Source organism: Berghia stephanieae, chromosome 8 (assembly GCF_034508935.2).
Source record: "Berghia stephanieae isolate SIO BIC M18660-M18661 chromosome 8, UCSD_Bste_1.3, whole genome shotgun sequence".
Classification (NCBI taxonomy): domain Eukaryota; kingdom Metazoa; phylum Mollusca; class Gastropoda; order Nudibranchia; family Aeolidiidae; genus Berghia; species Berghia stephanieae.
This window is the reverse complement of record NC_088367.1, coordinates 24,773,334-24,792,962: the sequence shown is the minus strand read 5'-3', so window position 1 is coordinate 24,792,962 and position 19,629 is coordinate 24,773,334. Positions and strand designations below refer to the sequence as shown.

The 19,629-nt window shown below is 32.2% G+C and overlaps 1 protein-coding gene across 9 annotated transcripts in view; it reads right to left on the bottom strand.

Moving 5' to 3' along the window:
• The window catches only part of LOC144978421 (uncharacterized), a 29,777-nt gene extending 10,620 nt beyond the window's left edge, over window positions 1-19,157 (bottom strand). For 2 of the 9 annotated variants that reach the window (XM_078924452.1, XM_078924453.1), the window contains exons 1-11: window positions 19,044-19,119; window positions 12,717-13,030; window positions 12,415-12,453; window positions 11,641-11,819; window positions 9,652-9,751; window positions 7,569-7,725; window positions 7,087-7,162; window positions 6,214-6,336; window positions 4,998-5,100; window positions 4,083-4,238; window positions 3,020-3,164 (exon numbers count right to left, since the gene is read on the bottom strand). In XM_078924452.1, coding sequence (XP_078780578.1) covers window positions 3,020-3,164; window positions 4,083-4,238; window positions 4,998-5,100; window positions 6,214-6,336; window positions 7,087-7,162; window positions 7,569-7,725; window positions 9,652-9,751; window positions 11,641-11,819; window positions 12,415-12,453; window positions 12,717-12,890 — 1,252 coding nt within the window. In that variant the 5' untranslated portion in view covers window positions 12,891-13,030; window positions 19,044-19,119. Of the gene's footprint in view, window positions 1-132; window positions 154-3,019; window positions 3,165-4,082; window positions 4,239-4,997; window positions 5,101-6,213; window positions 6,337-7,086; window positions 7,163-7,568; window positions 7,726-9,651; window positions 9,752-11,640; window positions 11,820-12,414; window positions 12,454-12,716; window positions 13,031-16,520; window positions 16,726-18,889; window positions 18,999-19,043 lie in introns of those variants that run through there. The other 7 variants (XM_078924446.1, XM_078924448.1, XM_078924447.1 and 4 more) reach the window with 7 other exon arrangements.
• Between the last annotated feature and the right edge of the window lie 472 nt (window positions 19,158-19,629).

The following is a 19,629-nucleotide window of genomic DNA, read 5'->3' as shown; positions in this document are numbered from 1 at the left end:
AAAAGGAGTGACTTTCAAATCTCTCCATTAAAAGATAATGCATTATAAAACAAATAAAACTTGATATAAACCCACACTCAACGTCCATAATAAAAAAAAATTTCAGCCACAATGGCAACACATTTCACTTACACATCAGCATATTGTCGGTGACTGTTATTCCAAATGACAATAAATTTAAAATAATATTCTCGTAATGGTAATACATATATTTTCAGAAAAAATTTCTATATATTCAACAAAAAAAAAAGAATATAATGGTTTTTATACAGAGGCATATTGATATTTAAAAACAGCCCATCTCCCATCTTTAGAAGACATACTCAATAAACTGTGACTGATACTCCAGTTTATATCTTTGAAAAAATAAAGGATTAAAAAATATATCCTTCATTTCATCAGCAGTGAACTATTTTCAAACCTTTTTGATAGAATCAAAAGCCTCTTAAACAAACTTCACACACACACATACTCACACACACACACACACACACAAACACACAGACACACACGCATACACACGCATATTATGTACATATAATGTAGGAAAATAAACATTTCTTAGACATTTTGACAACAATCTTTAATCACCCATTACAGGGCCCTGCAATTCTATCATCACATGGAAGAGCTATTAAGACTCATCGCCATAAAAACGCTATCGTTTTATTTACTTTTTATTTTTCCTCCTGTCTTCTCAGAAAAATCAAAATCAAAATAACATTTCCAGAATTCAGTTTATCTGAAAAGAAGGGTCTATTTCAAATCATCTTTAAAAAAAAAAAAAGAAACCCCTCCCCTCTCAAAAATAAAAATTAAAAAAAAAAAAAAACAGATCCCAGATGCAGTATTGCACTCCAGAGGGAGTATTCTGGTTTTAGTTTCTTCCTGAACGAACAAACAAATCGCCCAAAATTAGAACTCAAAACTTCTTCAGATTATCATGCAACACTTTTCCACTCAGTTGCCTCACAATATGAATTTAATAATCAAACTTAAACATTCATTCCATTTGTTTGTCTGAATGAGTTCATTGCATTCATACTGGACAATTGTAGCACCTATTATATAATAACAAGCCGGTGTAGCTGGATTACAGCTAAACTGTGACATTATAAGACATCAAGAGAATGATTTCTAGCACTACATTAATTATGTGAGAGCTAGTTGGAAACGAAGTGAAGGGAGCATCAAAAATACTTATTCAACTCAGGGGAAATAATCACTAAAAATGTCGTGTTTTGTGGGGGACAGTGAAATGTGAGACATGACATAAAATGCATCTCAAATATTTTGAAGTGACTCTAAATATTCACAGTTGTCTTTCAAACAGGCTACAGCAAATTATTATTATTATCATTATTTTAATTATTATTACTTATAATTGATGATTAGCATTTCAAGGGCTTAAGGGCTTAAGTAAGCAATTTCATCCTAATCTTAATGTAGGTCAACGAGTGAAAACTGAGAGCTGAAACTAGCAGCAGGATCAGGGAATTCAAAGAGTCTAAGCAAGTCCAAGCATTTATAAATTGTAAATGCGTTAATGAGGCCGCTGTGATTTTGGCTATCCATTCTAATACATTTCCGTCCTCAGAATCGATAAGATTTGTTTCAAAAAGCACTACAGACGCTACTTAAGACTATCAAACTGCTGACTGATATGTAAATATTATTTAAACAAAGTAGCATTGAATTTAAATTGCTTTCGTCGAGTCATTAAAGTGATAAGTGGGAATACCAAAACAATAAAATATTTCTTTTTAAGATAATTAAAAGAAAAAAAAAAGAAAAGATGAAAAAAAAAATCATGATAGAATTCACTATGACATTTAATTTTGTTCTTTAAACTAGCCATTAAAAACTATGACGTTTAACTTGGCAAATGTTAAATCGTATATAATAAACCCTGGCACATCAAAAGCACAGGTTTTCATAATTGTTATTAAAAATTATAAGAATAAAGTATATCTCTGCTATAGGATTGACCTAAATGGTATTCCACGTAACGACGAGTATTCGTTGTATACACATTTGTTTGCTCATGCAGTGATAAATCAAAAGAATGTAGTCATTCTCTATTAATTAAAAGAACATAGTCATTCTCTATTTCACACTAGCTGGTTTGGGTGTGTAAGGAATATACAACGAATCTTCCCTACCCTTTGACGTAGTTTTGCCCATTTTGACAGGTGGTGCTTTAATGACAAACAGATGAAGCAAGTTATTAAATACAAAACTAGATTAAACGATTTGTTATGAATTACTTATTCTTTAAAATATTCTGGAAGCTACTCGCTATAACATCTGTAATTTCACCTAAAAATAGTAAATTCAAAATGATCATGTAATATTTTATTTTCGAGTAGTCTTTATATTAATCTTTCTAGATGTTTAACTCTTTAAACAGGGGGATTTCTTAATTGTAGTAAATCAAGTCTCTTTTTATTTATTTATTTATTTATTTATTTATTTTTGTTTTTTTTGCTTGTTAGTGTGTATGCTTTGCTTTGTTTTGTTTTTTTTTCTTTTCTGTTTTTTTTTTTTTTTTGTTTCCTGCTATGTTCATGTCTAATTGTTTTGGGTTTTTTTTTTGGGGGTTTGTTTTGTTGCTATTATTGCTTTTGTAATATATTAAAGCAAAGCCAGATAGAACTTAATATATTTGAGGATATTCTATATCAAATTTGAAATACAACAAAGGGAAGGAACCAAAGCAGAGAACAAGTTATTTCATGCCAAAACTGAAATGCAATACAAAATCGTTTAATCTAAATCACCGTGACGGCAGGCATAAGCGAGGGAAATTCTAAGCCTTGTGAATTTCTATTTCGTTTTTAAGGACAAAGTACATACTGAATTGCTGTATACTGTATAGGAAAATTTAATAAATGTCCGGAGATATTTTTTTTAAAAAGGAAAATATTTCTATGACGCTTCAAGTCAAACACGCAAGTAATGAAAGCTACAGAGCCAAAGACTGTCAGTGATAAGAAGTAAGTCATGAAGGTGGCCTCACCTTTATCAGAAATGTTAATGTCACTGGTGTCTCCTTCAATCTTTTCCTTGATCAGTCGCAGCCGTTCCTGTCTGAGCTGTTTTTCTTTTGGAGCAAGCTCAGACTTTGCCTTAGCCAAATCTTTCTCAATAGTGTTGTGGATTACCTAAGGAGTCGAAACAAAGATCATTTGACCTCCACTATCGTCATCATTGTCATCATCATCACCATCAGCAGCAGCATCATCATTATCATCACCACCACCATCACCTCCACCATCATCATCACCACCATCATCATAATCATCATCATCATCTACAACAGCATCATCTTCATTATCATCATCATCATAACCTCATCAGTAAAACAGTAATTCTAAATATTATTGCCTTAGTTGCCACTAGTCATCACTCTACACCTCCCTGCTATGGATCAGTAATTCGTTGCTGTGCATAGTTAGCAAATCCAAGATCAACATTTGTATGTAGGTTGAAATGTTCACATCCTACAGCAGCTGATCACAAATGTCATCCAAATATGGAATACACTTATCCAAGACATTTACAACAGATTCTGGTAAGGGGCGTGTTTTTATCTTTGGCACCACTAGGACAATACACGATCGGATGGACCGTCCTTAAAACAATGCCAGCTTCTTGACATGCAGGCAGGCCCTACAAGAAAGCTAGTCTCACCAGGAATTGGATAAATGTTGTGAACTGGCCATCACACCAACATCAATAATTGCACAAAAGTATTTTCCACCTATAAAGCATACCGATATTTTTTAAAGGTCTAGAATTATGTAAACCTTATCTTATCTTCTAAAAGGCTAACCTAGAGTTACATATCCTGTCAATGCATTATACATGCCTTAACCGCTTAGAGATATGAATGGATTAAGCGCTATATAACTGCTTGTTATTATTATCAACAATGACATGATTTTGAAACAATGTTAATAATCAAAATTTGTTTATGATGACAAACACATTAATCATATTCATGTCTTAATGAATTCAATTTTTGTTGCTCAATTTCTTAAATTGGTCAACAGAATTGTCTTCCCGAACAGAAAACTTACACTATCAAACCACTGTAGTAGAGCAGCCGCACGCTTGTGTGTGACGCTGTAGCACTGCAAGGCATGTTGATGTCTGTCCTTTGTCTGCATATCAATGTACACATTGCTACACGCTCTGTCCAACATAGCAATCTCGTCTGGCTCACAGTAAGGGAACTGATAAAAAAAATGTTTTTTTAATTTTAATTTTGTATACACTTATGATTCTATATGTGTGTTTCAATGTATGTGTGTGTATTTATGTATGTGTTTCAATTGATGTCTGTATGTATCTCAGTGTTTTAGTGTGTGAGCGTGTGTGTGTGTGTGTGTGTGCTTTGATTAAAGTTTATTTAAAATGAATGGCCTTTAGCCAACAATATGTAAAAATTAATAACACATTACAGGACTGAAATTGATGCAATGCTTAGGAAGGCTTCAATAACGTTATCAATTTGAGGAGGGCATATATTTATAAAAACAAGACATGTCAATATTTATAATGGGTTTCCAGAATCAATTGCGATGTAAAAATTGAATGATACCACTATAGCCATTAACACTACAATCACAATCCATCACGTATACCTTCTCTATAATCATATGAAAATTTGTGACGGCCCAATAGCATGGGAAGAACTAAGGTATTAAAGTAAACATATTAGAACAGCACAATTAAAGCGTAATATCAAGCTTGATAAATTCAATCAACAATATGAGATAAAATCAGACAACTGAAAAAGTTTATGTATTACTTTTGAGGATCTGGTAGCTAAATTGGTACATCAGGAGATGATGAAAATATTAGGGTGTAATGCAGGATCTAATCTTTGTTGTTTCTGCAGTATTAATGGGTTGTTTTTTTTTTCAGAATAGTAAGTGGATCTAAAGGGAAGTCATTAAATTTGGTTGAGAAGTACAGACAATAGCATTTACTTTGATATTGTTGAGGTAGCGTTTGGCACTCATTATGTTCTGCGTTGCAGCTATTAAGTTGTTTCTTGTCTCAGTTGCCAGCTGGTATCTGGCCTGCATATTTCTGTGGATTATAGAAAACGTTTGTAATCTCTCTCTCTCTCTCTCTCTCTCTCTCTCTCTCTCTCTCTCTCTCTCTCTCTCTCTCTCTCTCTCTATCTCTCTCTCTCTCTCTCTCTCTTTCTCTCTCTTACCATCTCTTACTCTCTCCTCAACTCTCACTATCTAAGGTTAATTGTTTTTAATTCCAAGACGTGAATAAAATAATATCCATGAGAGTTTTTATCCTTATTATCTCATGTTCTTTTCTTTTATTTGGCTTGTTATCCATTTGTTTTATGATTATTCTAAGTCTGTGAAAATACATGCATTGAAAGAAACATTAATAACTTCTATCGAGCATTAAAAAAATGAAAAAATTTAAAACTGACATAAGTTAGCAAAGACCCAACAATGATCAATCAAATAAAGATATGAAATAGACAAAAAGTTATAGATTATAAAACTTTTATATCATTTTATAATCTGATGTTTTCTTTTTCTAGAAACCAACACAAAACCATTACTTTGCATTTCTGCTTGAGAAACCGAAATACATTCAGGACTCTTGAATTTTAGGTCTAATTTTAAAAACTGAACAAAAACAAAAAAAAAGAAACTCAAGCATTTATATAGGGCAATATCTACTAAGAGGGTGAAGTGGCCGAGTGGTTAAGGTATTGCACTGTGATCCGGAAGGTCCTGGGTTTGAGCCCCACTTCAGGCACTTTCGTTTTTTTCCTTGGGCAAGATTATTAACCCCCGATTTGCTTACTTTGACAACATGGGTGGTTCCTGTTGACATCAGACATCCTGTTTGATGGATTATCTACATTCCTTCATGGAATGCCTAGGCAACGGTAACTTATGATGCTGTAGCGGAATGGCGTATTAAATTTAATATCTACTAAACATACTTAAAGCGCTTTACAAGGGCTCCCTAGCCAACACTTGACATTACCATTTTTTTCCTACAGAGACAACCTCATTTTACACCTGAGTACAGAGAGAGAATGTGAGTTAAGAATCTTTTCCAAGGACTCAACTAAGCGCTGCTTAGATCAGGACTTGAACCCTATACCTCCCAGTCTGAATGTGAGAACACTAGACCACATAGCAAACCAAACCTTGTACATACCCTGGTGGCACATTGTCCAATGTCTGCCAGCGACGTGTCGCAAAGGCCAGCTGGTTACATGCATGTTGAAGCAGCAGACGACCATTCATCCACTTGTATCGGGCAATACTGATACGTTCTCGTCTGAAAGAAGCAAAAGTAAAAGAGGTAAAAGAAAGTAAAGAATGAAAAAAAATTTTCCATAGTCTGTTGAATGAATTGGTGAATGAATGAAATGAAAACAAGTGAAACTCTTAGCATTTGTTTTCTTCTCTTTAAGTATTTATAAAATACAATAAAAACATTTATTCAATTTCTATTACTTAACATTCTTCTGTTTAAGTGCTCAGTGCTCCATAATACACATACATGTAACAAGATTGCACTACAAAAAGATACTGAAATGTTAGAGATGAAAATTTGGATATGCATTAATAGTCTCCAAAAACCTATTATATCCAACAGTCACTTAAAATCATTTTTTGTACAGTAAAATCAGGTCTTAATATTTAGATCATTCCATGGGTCAATATATACATAAAAGTAGTCCTTCAGAGCCACCAGACCCATGGAGCCAGAGTTTATCCTGGTTTCTGTAGCATGAAACGGACAATAGCAATTGCTTGCTAGCATTGGATAGGACATGCTAATCTATCGCAAATTACTTTCCACCAGATCTGACAGACCCAGCTACCCAATCACTGCTAGGTGGACAGCAGGGGGTCAGAAAAAATTCTTAACTACACCCGGGATCAATCTCAGTCCCTTTGCTTGTGAAGCGAGTGCTCTACAAACTGAGCTATCGAGACCTCCTTTATATGAAAGACTTGAGACTAAATTTTGTATAAAATAAAATAAAAATAAGTATTTGTATATAAGAAATAACATAATTACTTGTCTAACAACTGGTCAACTTCTCCCTCAAGCTTGTTCTCCAGCTCTGATCCATATCTGCCACTGAATATATCATCTATCGGAAACAAAAAATATTCATTTATTTTTCAAAGTACCAATAGCATGTCACAAACTTGAATTAAAAGTCAAAATAAACAGGATTACACCTTGAATTAAAATTCAAAATAAACAGAATTACACAATCTGACTTTTTTGCAGTCAAACAAACTGCATTTGTTTTCTTCCATAAAAATCTTAAATGGTCTTTGAAAACAGTCCCAAACAAAGCAGATGGAATATTTTAAGAGAAAAAAACCATCACGAAAAATAACCCTGCTCTCAACTTTTGTTACTTTGATCTCTTCAATAGCGTATACTTATTTCACTGAAATTCCATAATTAGAACTTCTCATGTCCTGTGAAATATCCTTAAAATATCAATTTTTTTACAGCTTAGCCCCACAGAATTGTTACTTGCTCACCTAAAATCTGATCTTGTTCATCATAGAGTGCTACAAGTTGGTCTACCTCCTTCGTTTCCTCTCCTATCTCTTTCTCTACATTAGCCTTTTGAGTTTGGATATCTTCATACTGCTTCCTTTTCACTTCCTGCTCACTGACTGCCTCCAGGTATTCTTCCTATTAAAAAAGTAAAACAACACATGTTTGAAAACTCTTTAAAAAACTGATGAGTTGCCTGACACTGTTGACCATGTGAGTATGAAACAAAAATGAACATGTTAGCTTCAGAAAATAACAAACATGTAGTAAGCAATTTTGGGTTCTAAATAGTCTACATGCATTTTACCAGGTTTTAAAAAAAAAGTGATTTTCCCTTCTTTGAAGTTGCTTTAAAACAGATGCAATACTATTGTTGAACAGAAATCTTTATTGTTTCGTACTTTTCACTTTAGGAATGATATTAGATTCGAAATAAAGAATGCATGTTCTCTGGATAGTTTTAAAGTCTTGATTGATCGAGAGTTATATTATATAAGATTTCAGTATGACTAGTAATGTTATATTGATTCATTGAAGATACTGATAAATCACTTTGGAAAGTTCATAGCAAAGGGATTTGAAGAATACAACCCTAATTTATGCCCTTCGCTATGTTATAGTATGTCGTTTATATTTGTGGAATATATTTGAAAATGTTGACCCTTTTAGTTGAAAAGAAAGAATGATATTCAAATAAAGTTAGAGTATTCAAACTTAATCCAAATATGATCCAAAAAATTTCCTTTGGGTGAATAAAATATTATTATTATTATTATTATTATTATTATTATTATTATTATTATTATTATTATTATTACTATTACTATTATTATTATTATTATTATTACTATTATTATTATTATTATTATTATTATTATTATTATTATTATTATTATTATTATTATTATTATTATTATTATTATTCTTGAGCACTTTTACATGCAGGATAAGTGTGATCCTAAATTTGGATGATGCAAATGTTGCTGCTTGAAGCTTGAAGAAATAAATAACAATAGTCCAGAGTGAAAGAAAAGTGCTACAAAGTATTTTTAAGACATGTTTTAGAATACAGCAGAAGCATATAGGACCCGATTACATCAACATCGTTCAATAAGATAGTATGATTCAAAGAAGGGCCTGTCGATTTGTCTGTAATGACTACAACCGACAACACAGTGTAAAAACCATGATAAAGCATATAAAATGGACCCCACTTATTGAACGGAGAAAGACACAAAAGCTGAATATGTTGTTTGAGGGCCAACATGGAACCATAGCCATCTATATTAACACATTGAAAAACCACAGAAGAAAAGAAAATGCATATGCTCTGCTATATTTCAGAATAAATGCACACAAACAGCTGTTCTTCCCCAGTACCATTCGCGCATGGAAAATGTCAGAGCAACCAATAACGTGACAATATTCTATAGTTATCTCGACCACTTTAAAACCAATAGAGAGATAATGCTCCAATGCTACCTCACCACACCGAGTTGCATCAATCTTCATCATATGAAGCTGCAACTATTTTGCATTGGATTTTGAATTTGGATTGGATTGGAATGGAAACTTCAATTTAATTAAGCAAGACACAATGAAGGATGGCGTTATATCTCTCATTCGTCTTTAGTGTTTCATTACTTGTCTTTTGTTGACAACGAGGAAACCCAAAAAGTCTACATTATCTGTCTTCGTTAATTAAATTCCATTCCATTTAACTATTGTTATTTGATATTAAATTTGCAAAAATAAAAATTGCTAATGTTACAATTGATGCATATTTATTCATCTATTAAATCTTTGAATATTTTAGAGTGAAATAGTATCTGAAATGCTCTCAGTTTATGTTTATGCATATAACCCAGATATCAGAGAACGAGCAATAATTTCTCTCAAATAATGTAAACGTAATGTAGATTTACACCAAAATAAATAAAAATTTTATCTATGATTAAGTACGTTAATTGACAGCACATTAAGCTTGAATGCCTCGGTTTTTGGGCTACTTTATTGTCAAGATCAAATCATCTTGCCTTGTTAAAAAGCTAGTATGGTCTTTACCTGTTCCTTGGACATTTTCTCATTAAAGGTTTCCTCATCCTTGAAGAAACTCCTTACTGAAGGATGCTGCAGTTTGTCTACATCAGCTTTTTCTTTTGCTCTGAAATACAGTTTGTTGATAGTTGGGATTTAGTTGACAAAGCCACATATCTGCATCATTCTTTCAAATCAACTTATCTCTTATCTTAAAGTGCAAAATGACAATGAATCAACAGGCAATATTTGAAGGTCTTATAACCGAATGCAATTACAGACTTGATTTGACATTGTTGTAATGGACAATATTTATTTCCATTACAACAATGAGCCCATGTTGGGGTATCAGTACATGTTGCATTGAATCATTATGGTATTTCTAAGATAGTAAATATACAAAGTAATAATACGATTGAAAAAGTTAGTAAATACACAATTCACAGGCAAACTGGCCAAAATGAAACCATTAATGGAAAACTGTGCATGCCAATTCTTGAAAAGTCAAGTGTCGTCTCAACACTCATTGTGAAACAGAAAGATACTGTTTGTAGAGTTTAATTCAGACACCTCCTTCAACTATGTGGCATGCCCAGTTTTGAGAGACGTGAATTAAATACGTTCACAAATGCACAAGAGCAGATAAAAAGGCTGTAAAAGCCTACATAAATCTGGACTTATATCATATCATATCATAAAAGAGGGGGATCGGAAATCTGGGCTTTAGCCATGAATAGCAACAATAACAAAAAATAAAATTGGGCTAAAGCTTAAGCAGAGTCTTCAGTGAAGAAAAGACTTTCTTAAGTCATTAATGCTGAAATGATTGAAATGATTGGTAATCATGACAAATCTCTTTTACAGCTTTTACCCAGGTGAGCATCAATATATTCTATCTGATACTCAAGCCAACTGATGATTTGAGCGTAAACTAATCAGAATATTTTATGCCATTCATCCAATTGGTTATATATTTCCAGTCAACTGGGACTGGCAAGCATTCATTAATTCTATAGCTAGCTTTTATACATCCAAATCAGACAAATAGGTCTGTCCAAAGTTAGTGAGTATTTATCATATTTTGACACAATGATGAAGGAATTGCATCGAAATAGCAGACAACATTATGCTTTTTTTTTTCTCAATTGTTCGTGCTAAAATTGTGAGTGCTGTTCTGGATCTGTGGGCTGTTTGTTTAAGGTAACAGCCAAGTACTTAAGAAGAATATGGGTCGTCTATTCACGGTTATTGGTTGATATCAGGGGCAAAATGTATTTTATTTTAAATGTTCGAGTCAAAAATAAAACAACTGGAATGTTTACTGACTAGTTTCAATAAAACATATGATAACTGATGAAATTTTCAAAAGGTATATATACACTGTATGTTGATTGAATAACCCGAGACTCGTACTATAAGATAATAGAGAAAAAAAAGGCATGCATGTTAAAAAACTCAAATTATATAAACCTAAATTTCAATTCAATCCTCAGTCGGAATTATCTTGACAAAAAAGCAGACAAAAAAGAACTGAGGTTATGGGTCATATATCTCAGATATACATGTGTGAGCCTCCGCCTAAAATCTGTATCATTTTAGAGTAAACTAATAACCAAAAAGTGAATTTAAGTTAAAATGAGTAGAAACATTAAAAAGTTAAGGTAAAAATGGAAAGGCCTTCAGATATAAACAGAACTGTCTCCTTTCAAAACATTTTCATGTTTATCTTTTCAATAATATTTTTGACTCTGGATTTAATGTTAAGCATTTAAATTGACCCAACATACAATCAGAATGAGACAGTGGAACCTGGTTTGCAATAAGCATAATATAGTTTTTTTTCTTTATTTACTCTGAAGAAAAGCAGTTTACAAATTTGAGAAAATAGATGACGGTAACAGAGCTAAAAGACATTCTATATCAGTCAAGGGAAGAGCAGAAATTTGTCATTAGCATTTTTGACACTTATAGCTATTACAACATTAAAGAAAAATATAACTTTAAAATTTTTCTCACACTTTATCACAGACATCTTTGTACTGTTTTTCAATTTCTTGGAGAGTTGTTGTTATAGTCTTAAGCTGTTCTCTCTTGGCATCCAGATTCTTTTGGGTGTTCTTGCCCTCCCAGCCCTGAATTTCTCTCTCAATCTCCACATAGCGTGCAAGTTTCTTCCTCAGCTCATCATCGGACAACTGAGAATAGTGGAAACAATAAACTAAAAGTAACAGATAAAGAGGTTTAGAAAAAAAAAGTAATAATAAAAAAAAGTGATAATAATGAATAGAATTGTCATAACAATGCTAACCTTAAATAATGATGTTATTTCTTATGAAGATATATATATATATATATATATATATATATATATATATATATATATATATATATATATATATATATATATATATATATATATATATATCAGTGAAATCGTATTCATCATTCCCATGGTCATCACTTTCATCATTATTACAATTAACTTCATTATGATTAGAAGCATAGCATGATTAATAGGTCTGTTTGAAGTCTGCGAATTTCGAATTAAACAAACTCATAACAATATTCATGAAAATAACTTTTTAAAGAAAGGAAGGTGTTTTTTTTCAATGTTTGTAAATTTATTTGCAATGGTTTTATCACCATTTTGGGAGCAAATGTGATTGGATGTAATAATAAAAATGTCCTATAGCCTTTACGGGGATATTTTTTCTTTTGTGATCATGTGATCTTAACTCCATTAGTAATAAATTTCCCCTGAATTTCTAGAAATTAAAAAAAAAGTATTACCGCTTTTGATTTCTTTGATTGCTCTTGTGGGGCTGTTGGCTGAAGAATATATTTTTTCAAATAAAGAATTTTGTATTAATGCTATTCTCATAAATATTGAAAATATATCAAATGAAAACATGAATGAATAGGCAAGTAAATGAATGAACAAATCAATCAATCAATCGATGAATCAAATGTATGATTGAAAAAATGAATAGTATACACTACAATCTATCTTTGTCTATGTTTAATACATTAGTCTTACCCTACCTTTTTTCAGTCTTCTTTAAATACTTCCTTTTTCACACAATAAAAATTACCTGCTGCTGATTGCCACCATCTGTTTTCATTTTCTGCACGGGGTAATTCTTCTGCTGTGATTGTTGATTTTCACCTGCAGGTTTCATGTTCTGCACAGGGTAATCCCTTCTCTTTGCAGAAGTGGCAGTTACCCCGATGACAACTCCTTTCTTCTTTGAAGCTGATGATCCCATGTTGAATCAATTTATTTTTTAAAAACAATGAATAAGCTTGTTCAATAATCCAAGATTTCCTTGTCTTTGTTTTCTTTATCCAAAGAGAATAAATGTCGTTGAAATTTAATATTGTTTTATCAGTTTTTTCTTTTAAACAACTATAATTCATCAATGTTGAAAAATGACGACACATAAAATATAATTCAAGACTCGATTTATCAAAAATGATACTAATTGTGGACTTGTGGACTTATTTGATTTTAAAATGAAAAGAAAATAAATAAATCACTTATCTGCTCAGAGAAAGGCAATCTCATATTTAACCATTAAAAAAAAAAAAGAAAAGAAAAGAAAATCAATATTATTTTCCCAGCAAACGCATGGCAACCAAATTTTCAGTGATGAAATAGGAATCGCTAATGGATTTCCATCCGGAGATAAATTGCAATTAAATCAACAAGTAATGTAAGGCCATTAAGTCATTAATTTAAAAATCCCTTTGCACAAAAACATAATGGTTTATATATTGCTCAGTACATAGAGATGCATCATTTTGTTTCAACATTTTGCAACCCAACTCTTTTATTTTTCTTTGATTCGAGCTCTTTGTTATTATTTTTAGACAGCCTGAGAAGTGATAACTTGTCACTAAATTCTATCTGAAAATTTTAAACGTTGTAGGTAATGGTTGGTTTGTCAGGTAGAACTCGTTAGGATTTTACATAGATATATAATATATCAATATTGGACAAAGCAAGCAGCCTTTTGAAATATATGATTTCCTGATTAATCAAAAAATCAAAATGTTTCACCTGGGAAGAAGAATTTCAAATTCAATGATTATTGTTGCTGTTCTTGTTACTATCATCATGTTATTATTATTATTATTATTATTATTATTATTATTATTATTATTATTATTATTATTATTATTATTATTATTATTATTATTATTATTATTATTATACTATTATTATTATTATCGTCTTCATTAATCCTCCGCCATCATCATCATCATCATCATCATCATCATCATCATCATCATCATCATCATCATCATCATCATCATCATCATCATCATCATCATTATGACCAGAGTGTTGAAACAATAACAAAAAGCCAAATCATTACCAGCAAAAAAAAAATTGTGCAGAAAATAAGTGTATTTCATTTAAATTTGAAAAGAAGAAAATAGCAAAGTCAGTTCACGACAGAAAACATGACAAAAACTCAAAATATAATGTTAAAAATAAAGAAAAAAACAACAAATAAAGCCATAGAAAATGAGATGGGGGTCCTAACAGCTCATTTGATAGAGAATTCGCTTCAGAAAATTAGATGAGGGTTCTAACAGCTCAGTTGATAAAGAATTCGCTTCACATGCACCGAGATCTATCCAAGGTGTAGCTGTCCCCCTGTCCATCCAGAAGTGATTGGGTAGTAAACAATTGCTATTGTCCTTTTCACGCCATATAAACTGGCTAAACTCCAATGGGACAAATGGCTCTGGATGGCTAATTCATAAACAAATAAATAAACAAACAAACAAACAAATAAATAAATAAATAAATAAATAAATAAATAAATAAATAATTAAATAAATAAATTAATTAATTAATAAAAAAATAAATAAATAAATAAACAAATAAATAAATAAAAAAATAAATAAATAATGTGACTCTTGGATGATAACATTAATAGGTGAGTTGTTAGGTGAAGACAATTGAGGGTAGGTGGTAGGGATAATACTGAAAGATTTAAGTTGCAGGTAGTTAAAAGTAAAAGGTAAAGTTTTGCTCATTAATTAACAAACAAGATTTCCCGGCTACATTTTTCATTACATGGTGTTATCTATCAGGCGGGGACCAGTTGGTTTAGGCAACATACCCCCCCCCCCCCCCCAACACCCCCCTCTCCACCCCGTCCACCCAAAAGACAATAAGTCTCCCTAACGTTTAAGAACCAATCATATCCCACTTTAATACTTTCCTATCAAGAGTAAAACAATGATTTCCCTTGTCTAATAAGCTGGAATCAGAGGCAAATCAGACTAGTATCCTGTCCAAAGAATAGCAAGCAATTGCTATTGTCCGTTTCACACTATAGAAACAGGGATAAACTCCAGCTCCATAAAGGAAAAAATAACTAGATATTGGAAGGGTGTTTTTGTTTGTTTTTTTCCCAGTAAAAATTCTATTACAGAAAATGGGTTGGCTATTATAAGCGGTGGCTTATTACAAGATGGATTATTAAGCGGTGACTACTGTAACATTTAACAAAAGTGCAATAAAAACAATGGAGATATTAGCTCAGATCCAACCAGACAGCTGATTTCATGACATAAATAAGAAAATATGTTTTGTTTTTATTTTAATTTTTCTATTTTTAAAATTTTAATTTTCCGTGCTACTTTTTATTCTAAAGAAACATTAACTAACTTTTTGTTTTTCTATAACATTTTTATAGCCTAATATCTACAAAATACGCTAAAAGTGCTTTACAAGTTCCCTAACCAACAGCAATACTTAAAATATAGGACGAGCCATTATCAATAATAATAACAGCTGCTTACAACTATAAAAATCACTCCTTTCAGGCCCTAATTTTTTACTAATGCTAAAACGAAAATAACAACTGCTTTCTACTCTCAGTAAGACAACATAATTGCAAACTCCGATTCTAACAGTCCTAACTCCTTTATCACTATGCCGCTGATACATGGAAAGAGTGATCACAAAAAAAAAAAGAGAGAAAAAATTGTCTCAACCTAAGCGAGTTTCTTTACAAATTGGGCTATCAGCCCCCACCCCTCAATCCTACCCCAAAGGTCAACTGTACAGAGAAAATAAGAACTGACCATTAGTTCCATCTACAATTTTATGTTTAGTCTCAAGATTTGATTAAGTTATAACGGAGAATGAGTGACGTATATCACTGCTGGCATGTAACTGAGATATTATGTGTACTTCGTTATTGATTTGATTAATATAAGATAATGTGTTTAAAAAGACAATAATTGTGGTGATAACTGCAAAATGTCTAAAATGATAATGATAATGAAGAAGGAGGAGGAGGATGATGATGATGATGATGATGATGATGATGATAATGATGATGATAATGATAATGAAGGATGATGATAATGATGATGATAATGATAATGAAGAAGGAGGATGATGATGATGATGATGATGATGATGATGATGATGATGATGATGATGATGATGATGATGATGACGATGATAACAATGACAATGATAATGGAAATAATGGTGGAAATGGAAAAAAATATATATTACATATTATATTATCAATTTCAACTTTAATATTTTAACCAATATAAGTCAAGTTTAAAATTCATTAAATTAATGTACTACATCTGTACCTTATAATTCTTAATTTAAAAATTTATCGGCTTTGTGGTTTTGTGTTAGGACAATAATCTCTGGACCAGTAGGAAGGCACTTTAATCATATTCTCTAATCGTACTCTAATCGTATATTTTTTAAAATTGTAATATTGCGTTACAGGCGTCGTCATGTCATGTACTATGTGTTTAGTGTTTCTGTTGGTTAGGATCCATTGAAAAGCACTTTAAGTGGATATTGGGCTATATAAATGGTCAAGATTTTTTTTTTCAGCTTTTACCTTTTGTGGTTGTTGTTTTGGTTGTTGTTGTTGCTGTTGTTGTGGGGTAACACTGGCCACTGGTTTTACTGGCTGCTTGGGGTAATCCTTATTTGCATGGGACTGACTTTGGTTAGAAATCACAGCAGGCTCTTTTGAAGTACCACAGCCCATTGTTACTTCTTTTTATTTTCAAGTTCAAGTTCACAGTCTATCAATACTTATTCTGTTTAATAATAATCGTTTCAAAACAAAAAATAAAATGAAAAATCAAGTTAAAAAAAAAATTTGATAAAATTTTTAATATTAGTGATTTAGTCACAGCACACCACACAAAATTGGAAACTGGAAGGAAACGTGATTGCTCGTGTTACAAAAGTGCTCATCAAAGATCAAAACATTTAAATAAGAACTGAAATTGTGATTCTTATATTGTATCACATCATAATGTTATGAAAGTAAGAATGATAACATTGTTAAGTTTATTCTCCATTTAAGATTGTTTATTTATCTTTTAGCAATGCCTTATACACCACAGGATAATCATCTTTCACCATTATCAGCACCTATCAATGTAATTAAAAAATATAGGTTAAAAGACAATTCAAAAGGAGGAATTTTGTTTTAAAAAGCTGGAAAATATTCATACAGTGCTCGCTGGATTCTAGCATGCCCTCGGGAGAAGCAAAAAGTGTGCTTGAATCTGAGAATGTCGAAATACAATGCTCATTAGAGGTAAAGACTTGTATAAAATTCAGTCACCCAGCTACTCCAAACCGTATTGCAGAGTATGCTGGAATTTGGTAAGTTAGAATCCATCGAGTGCTGTATGAGAGTATATCAATGAAGGGGAAATATTTTTGTTTTAACACATTGTGAACAACCGTTGCAAGGAGTGAAAAAGGTGCAGCTGGTTTAATGCATCATAATACTGGAAACAGTTAATAAGACACAACAATTTGTGGCTAATCAGTCTTCTTTCTTCATCTTTATAAGATATCGTATTCTTTTGACTAGGCCTTTTGGATAAAGTTAAAGTCTTTCCCTTGGTAAACAGCCTGGTTTTCAGCTGAAGATTTGTAAAAGTGTCATAAAGAAAAATGATGTTGTTTGTCAAAATATTATTACACACAGAATTCTTTCCAAGTATATTGTGTACAGTTTACAGCTTTTTGAAATGGCAATGTTTTTATTTAGCAGAAACCATGCTATGCACCAAACTGATGACAATTCTTTAGTTTCCTCTTGGGTATTGAGCAAAATAAACATATTAACACGCCTTATAATCGAACACAAATTAATTATTCCTTCATAATTTTTGTAATTTAGAATACTTTGGAATGGTTTCAGGACTTTCCAACATGACTGTGACTAAAATCATATTCAGGCATATTAGACTACGAAAATAAGTTGAGTTATTATCATTAATATTACTATTATTATTATTATCATCATCATCATCATCATCATCATCATCATCATCATCATCATCATCATTATGATTTCTATACATTTTTAATCTTAAAAGATGTTTCTGTTTGTATTTATCTTTTGATCAGAATTGAACGGCGGTTAGGTTTTTAACTGAAAGTCTCAATTTTATCGTGGTTACAATAGCGTTAAACGGATGGTAGACAATGATTACAACCAAATGGGTAAGATATAAATCTATCGCAAAGTACTTTTTTTTTAATTTAAAAATTGAGCTTTTATATAGCGCAATATCCACTAAACGTGCTCAAAGCGCTTTACACGGGGTCCCTGGTCAACAGCAACATTTAACATGTGAGGCGATATTACAATTTTTCGGACAAAGACAACGCTGTTAACGGCCAGGTACTCATTTTACACCTGAGTACGGTGAGAGAATGTGAGTAAAGAGACTTTTCCAAGGACTCAACTATGCGCCGAGCACGAGGCTCGAACCCAGGACCTTCCGATCCGAAAGCGAGTGTCATACCACTAGACCACATAGCCGCACATACCTACTCTCCATCCGATTCAATAGGACCGTACTTTAACAACTGAGCTATCACAAGGCCCCCACAAAGTTCACACATAAATGGGGTCGTTCCCCTTAGGTTAGATAGTTAGTTTGTTTGCTCATTTCTTGTTTTATCCTTTTAAATGAATCGATCATTCCCTAATTCACCTAAAAAAATCCAACCGTGACCGTGGTAAGTTGGTGGTAGTGGATTATCAAAAGCTATGTCTATCCTAGGCACAACACAGAGCAACAATGTAGAGCGCAATTTTCTTTTGAAATAAGAGATACGATATATACGATTGTATATGCAAATAGTCAACTATTTAACACTTATAAAGCTTATCAAATTTTGATTCAAATATTTTCAAAATTTCGTTACGACCCAAGCTATCAATACAAAAACCTGCTTCACATTCACTTTCACATCTTTGAAACTACTGAACTGAAACGTGCACTTTCCAGCATTACACAACAGGAGAATTACTGACGCAAACAACCAAATCAAGAATTAAAATGAATATGACAGGGTTTTCATTTTGATTATCAATTATTCGTACATCTATATGATCAAAACATGTTTACGTAAGCTTTATCAAAACAAAATTTGCTAATAAATTCACTTTGATCGATTCCTGATCAGATTTAAGTCATCCGTGACGGGCGACCTCAACAGGAAGTGACGACATATCCATGACGACAATAAACAAACATGCTGAGGTATTGTGACGTAGTGGGAATATTGCAACACAACTGTCATCGTGCCGAAGCGCTTACCTAATATCATCCATTTAACAAACAAGTGCCATTTCGGATCGATCATATAGATTATAGATGATTAACAGAGCGGCGCAGTAAATATGAACTGTAGATGACGATTTCATGCAGAATAGATAAAATGTTTTTGTTGTTTTTGTTTTAAGGGTTTTACACGGGGCGCAACTCATTGAAATTGAGGTCATATCAGCGCCAGTAAAAAGGAAGAAAATGGGATAGTAAAAAGTTCTAGAATTACACTTAAAACACCTAGGAAAGGTAAGACAAAGGGGAATTGGTTTAAACAGGAAACAGATGTAGATTACAAGAGCACACTATCAAAGTCAAAGTACTTAGTTTGAGATCACCTAACTAAAAGTCCCATTTAGA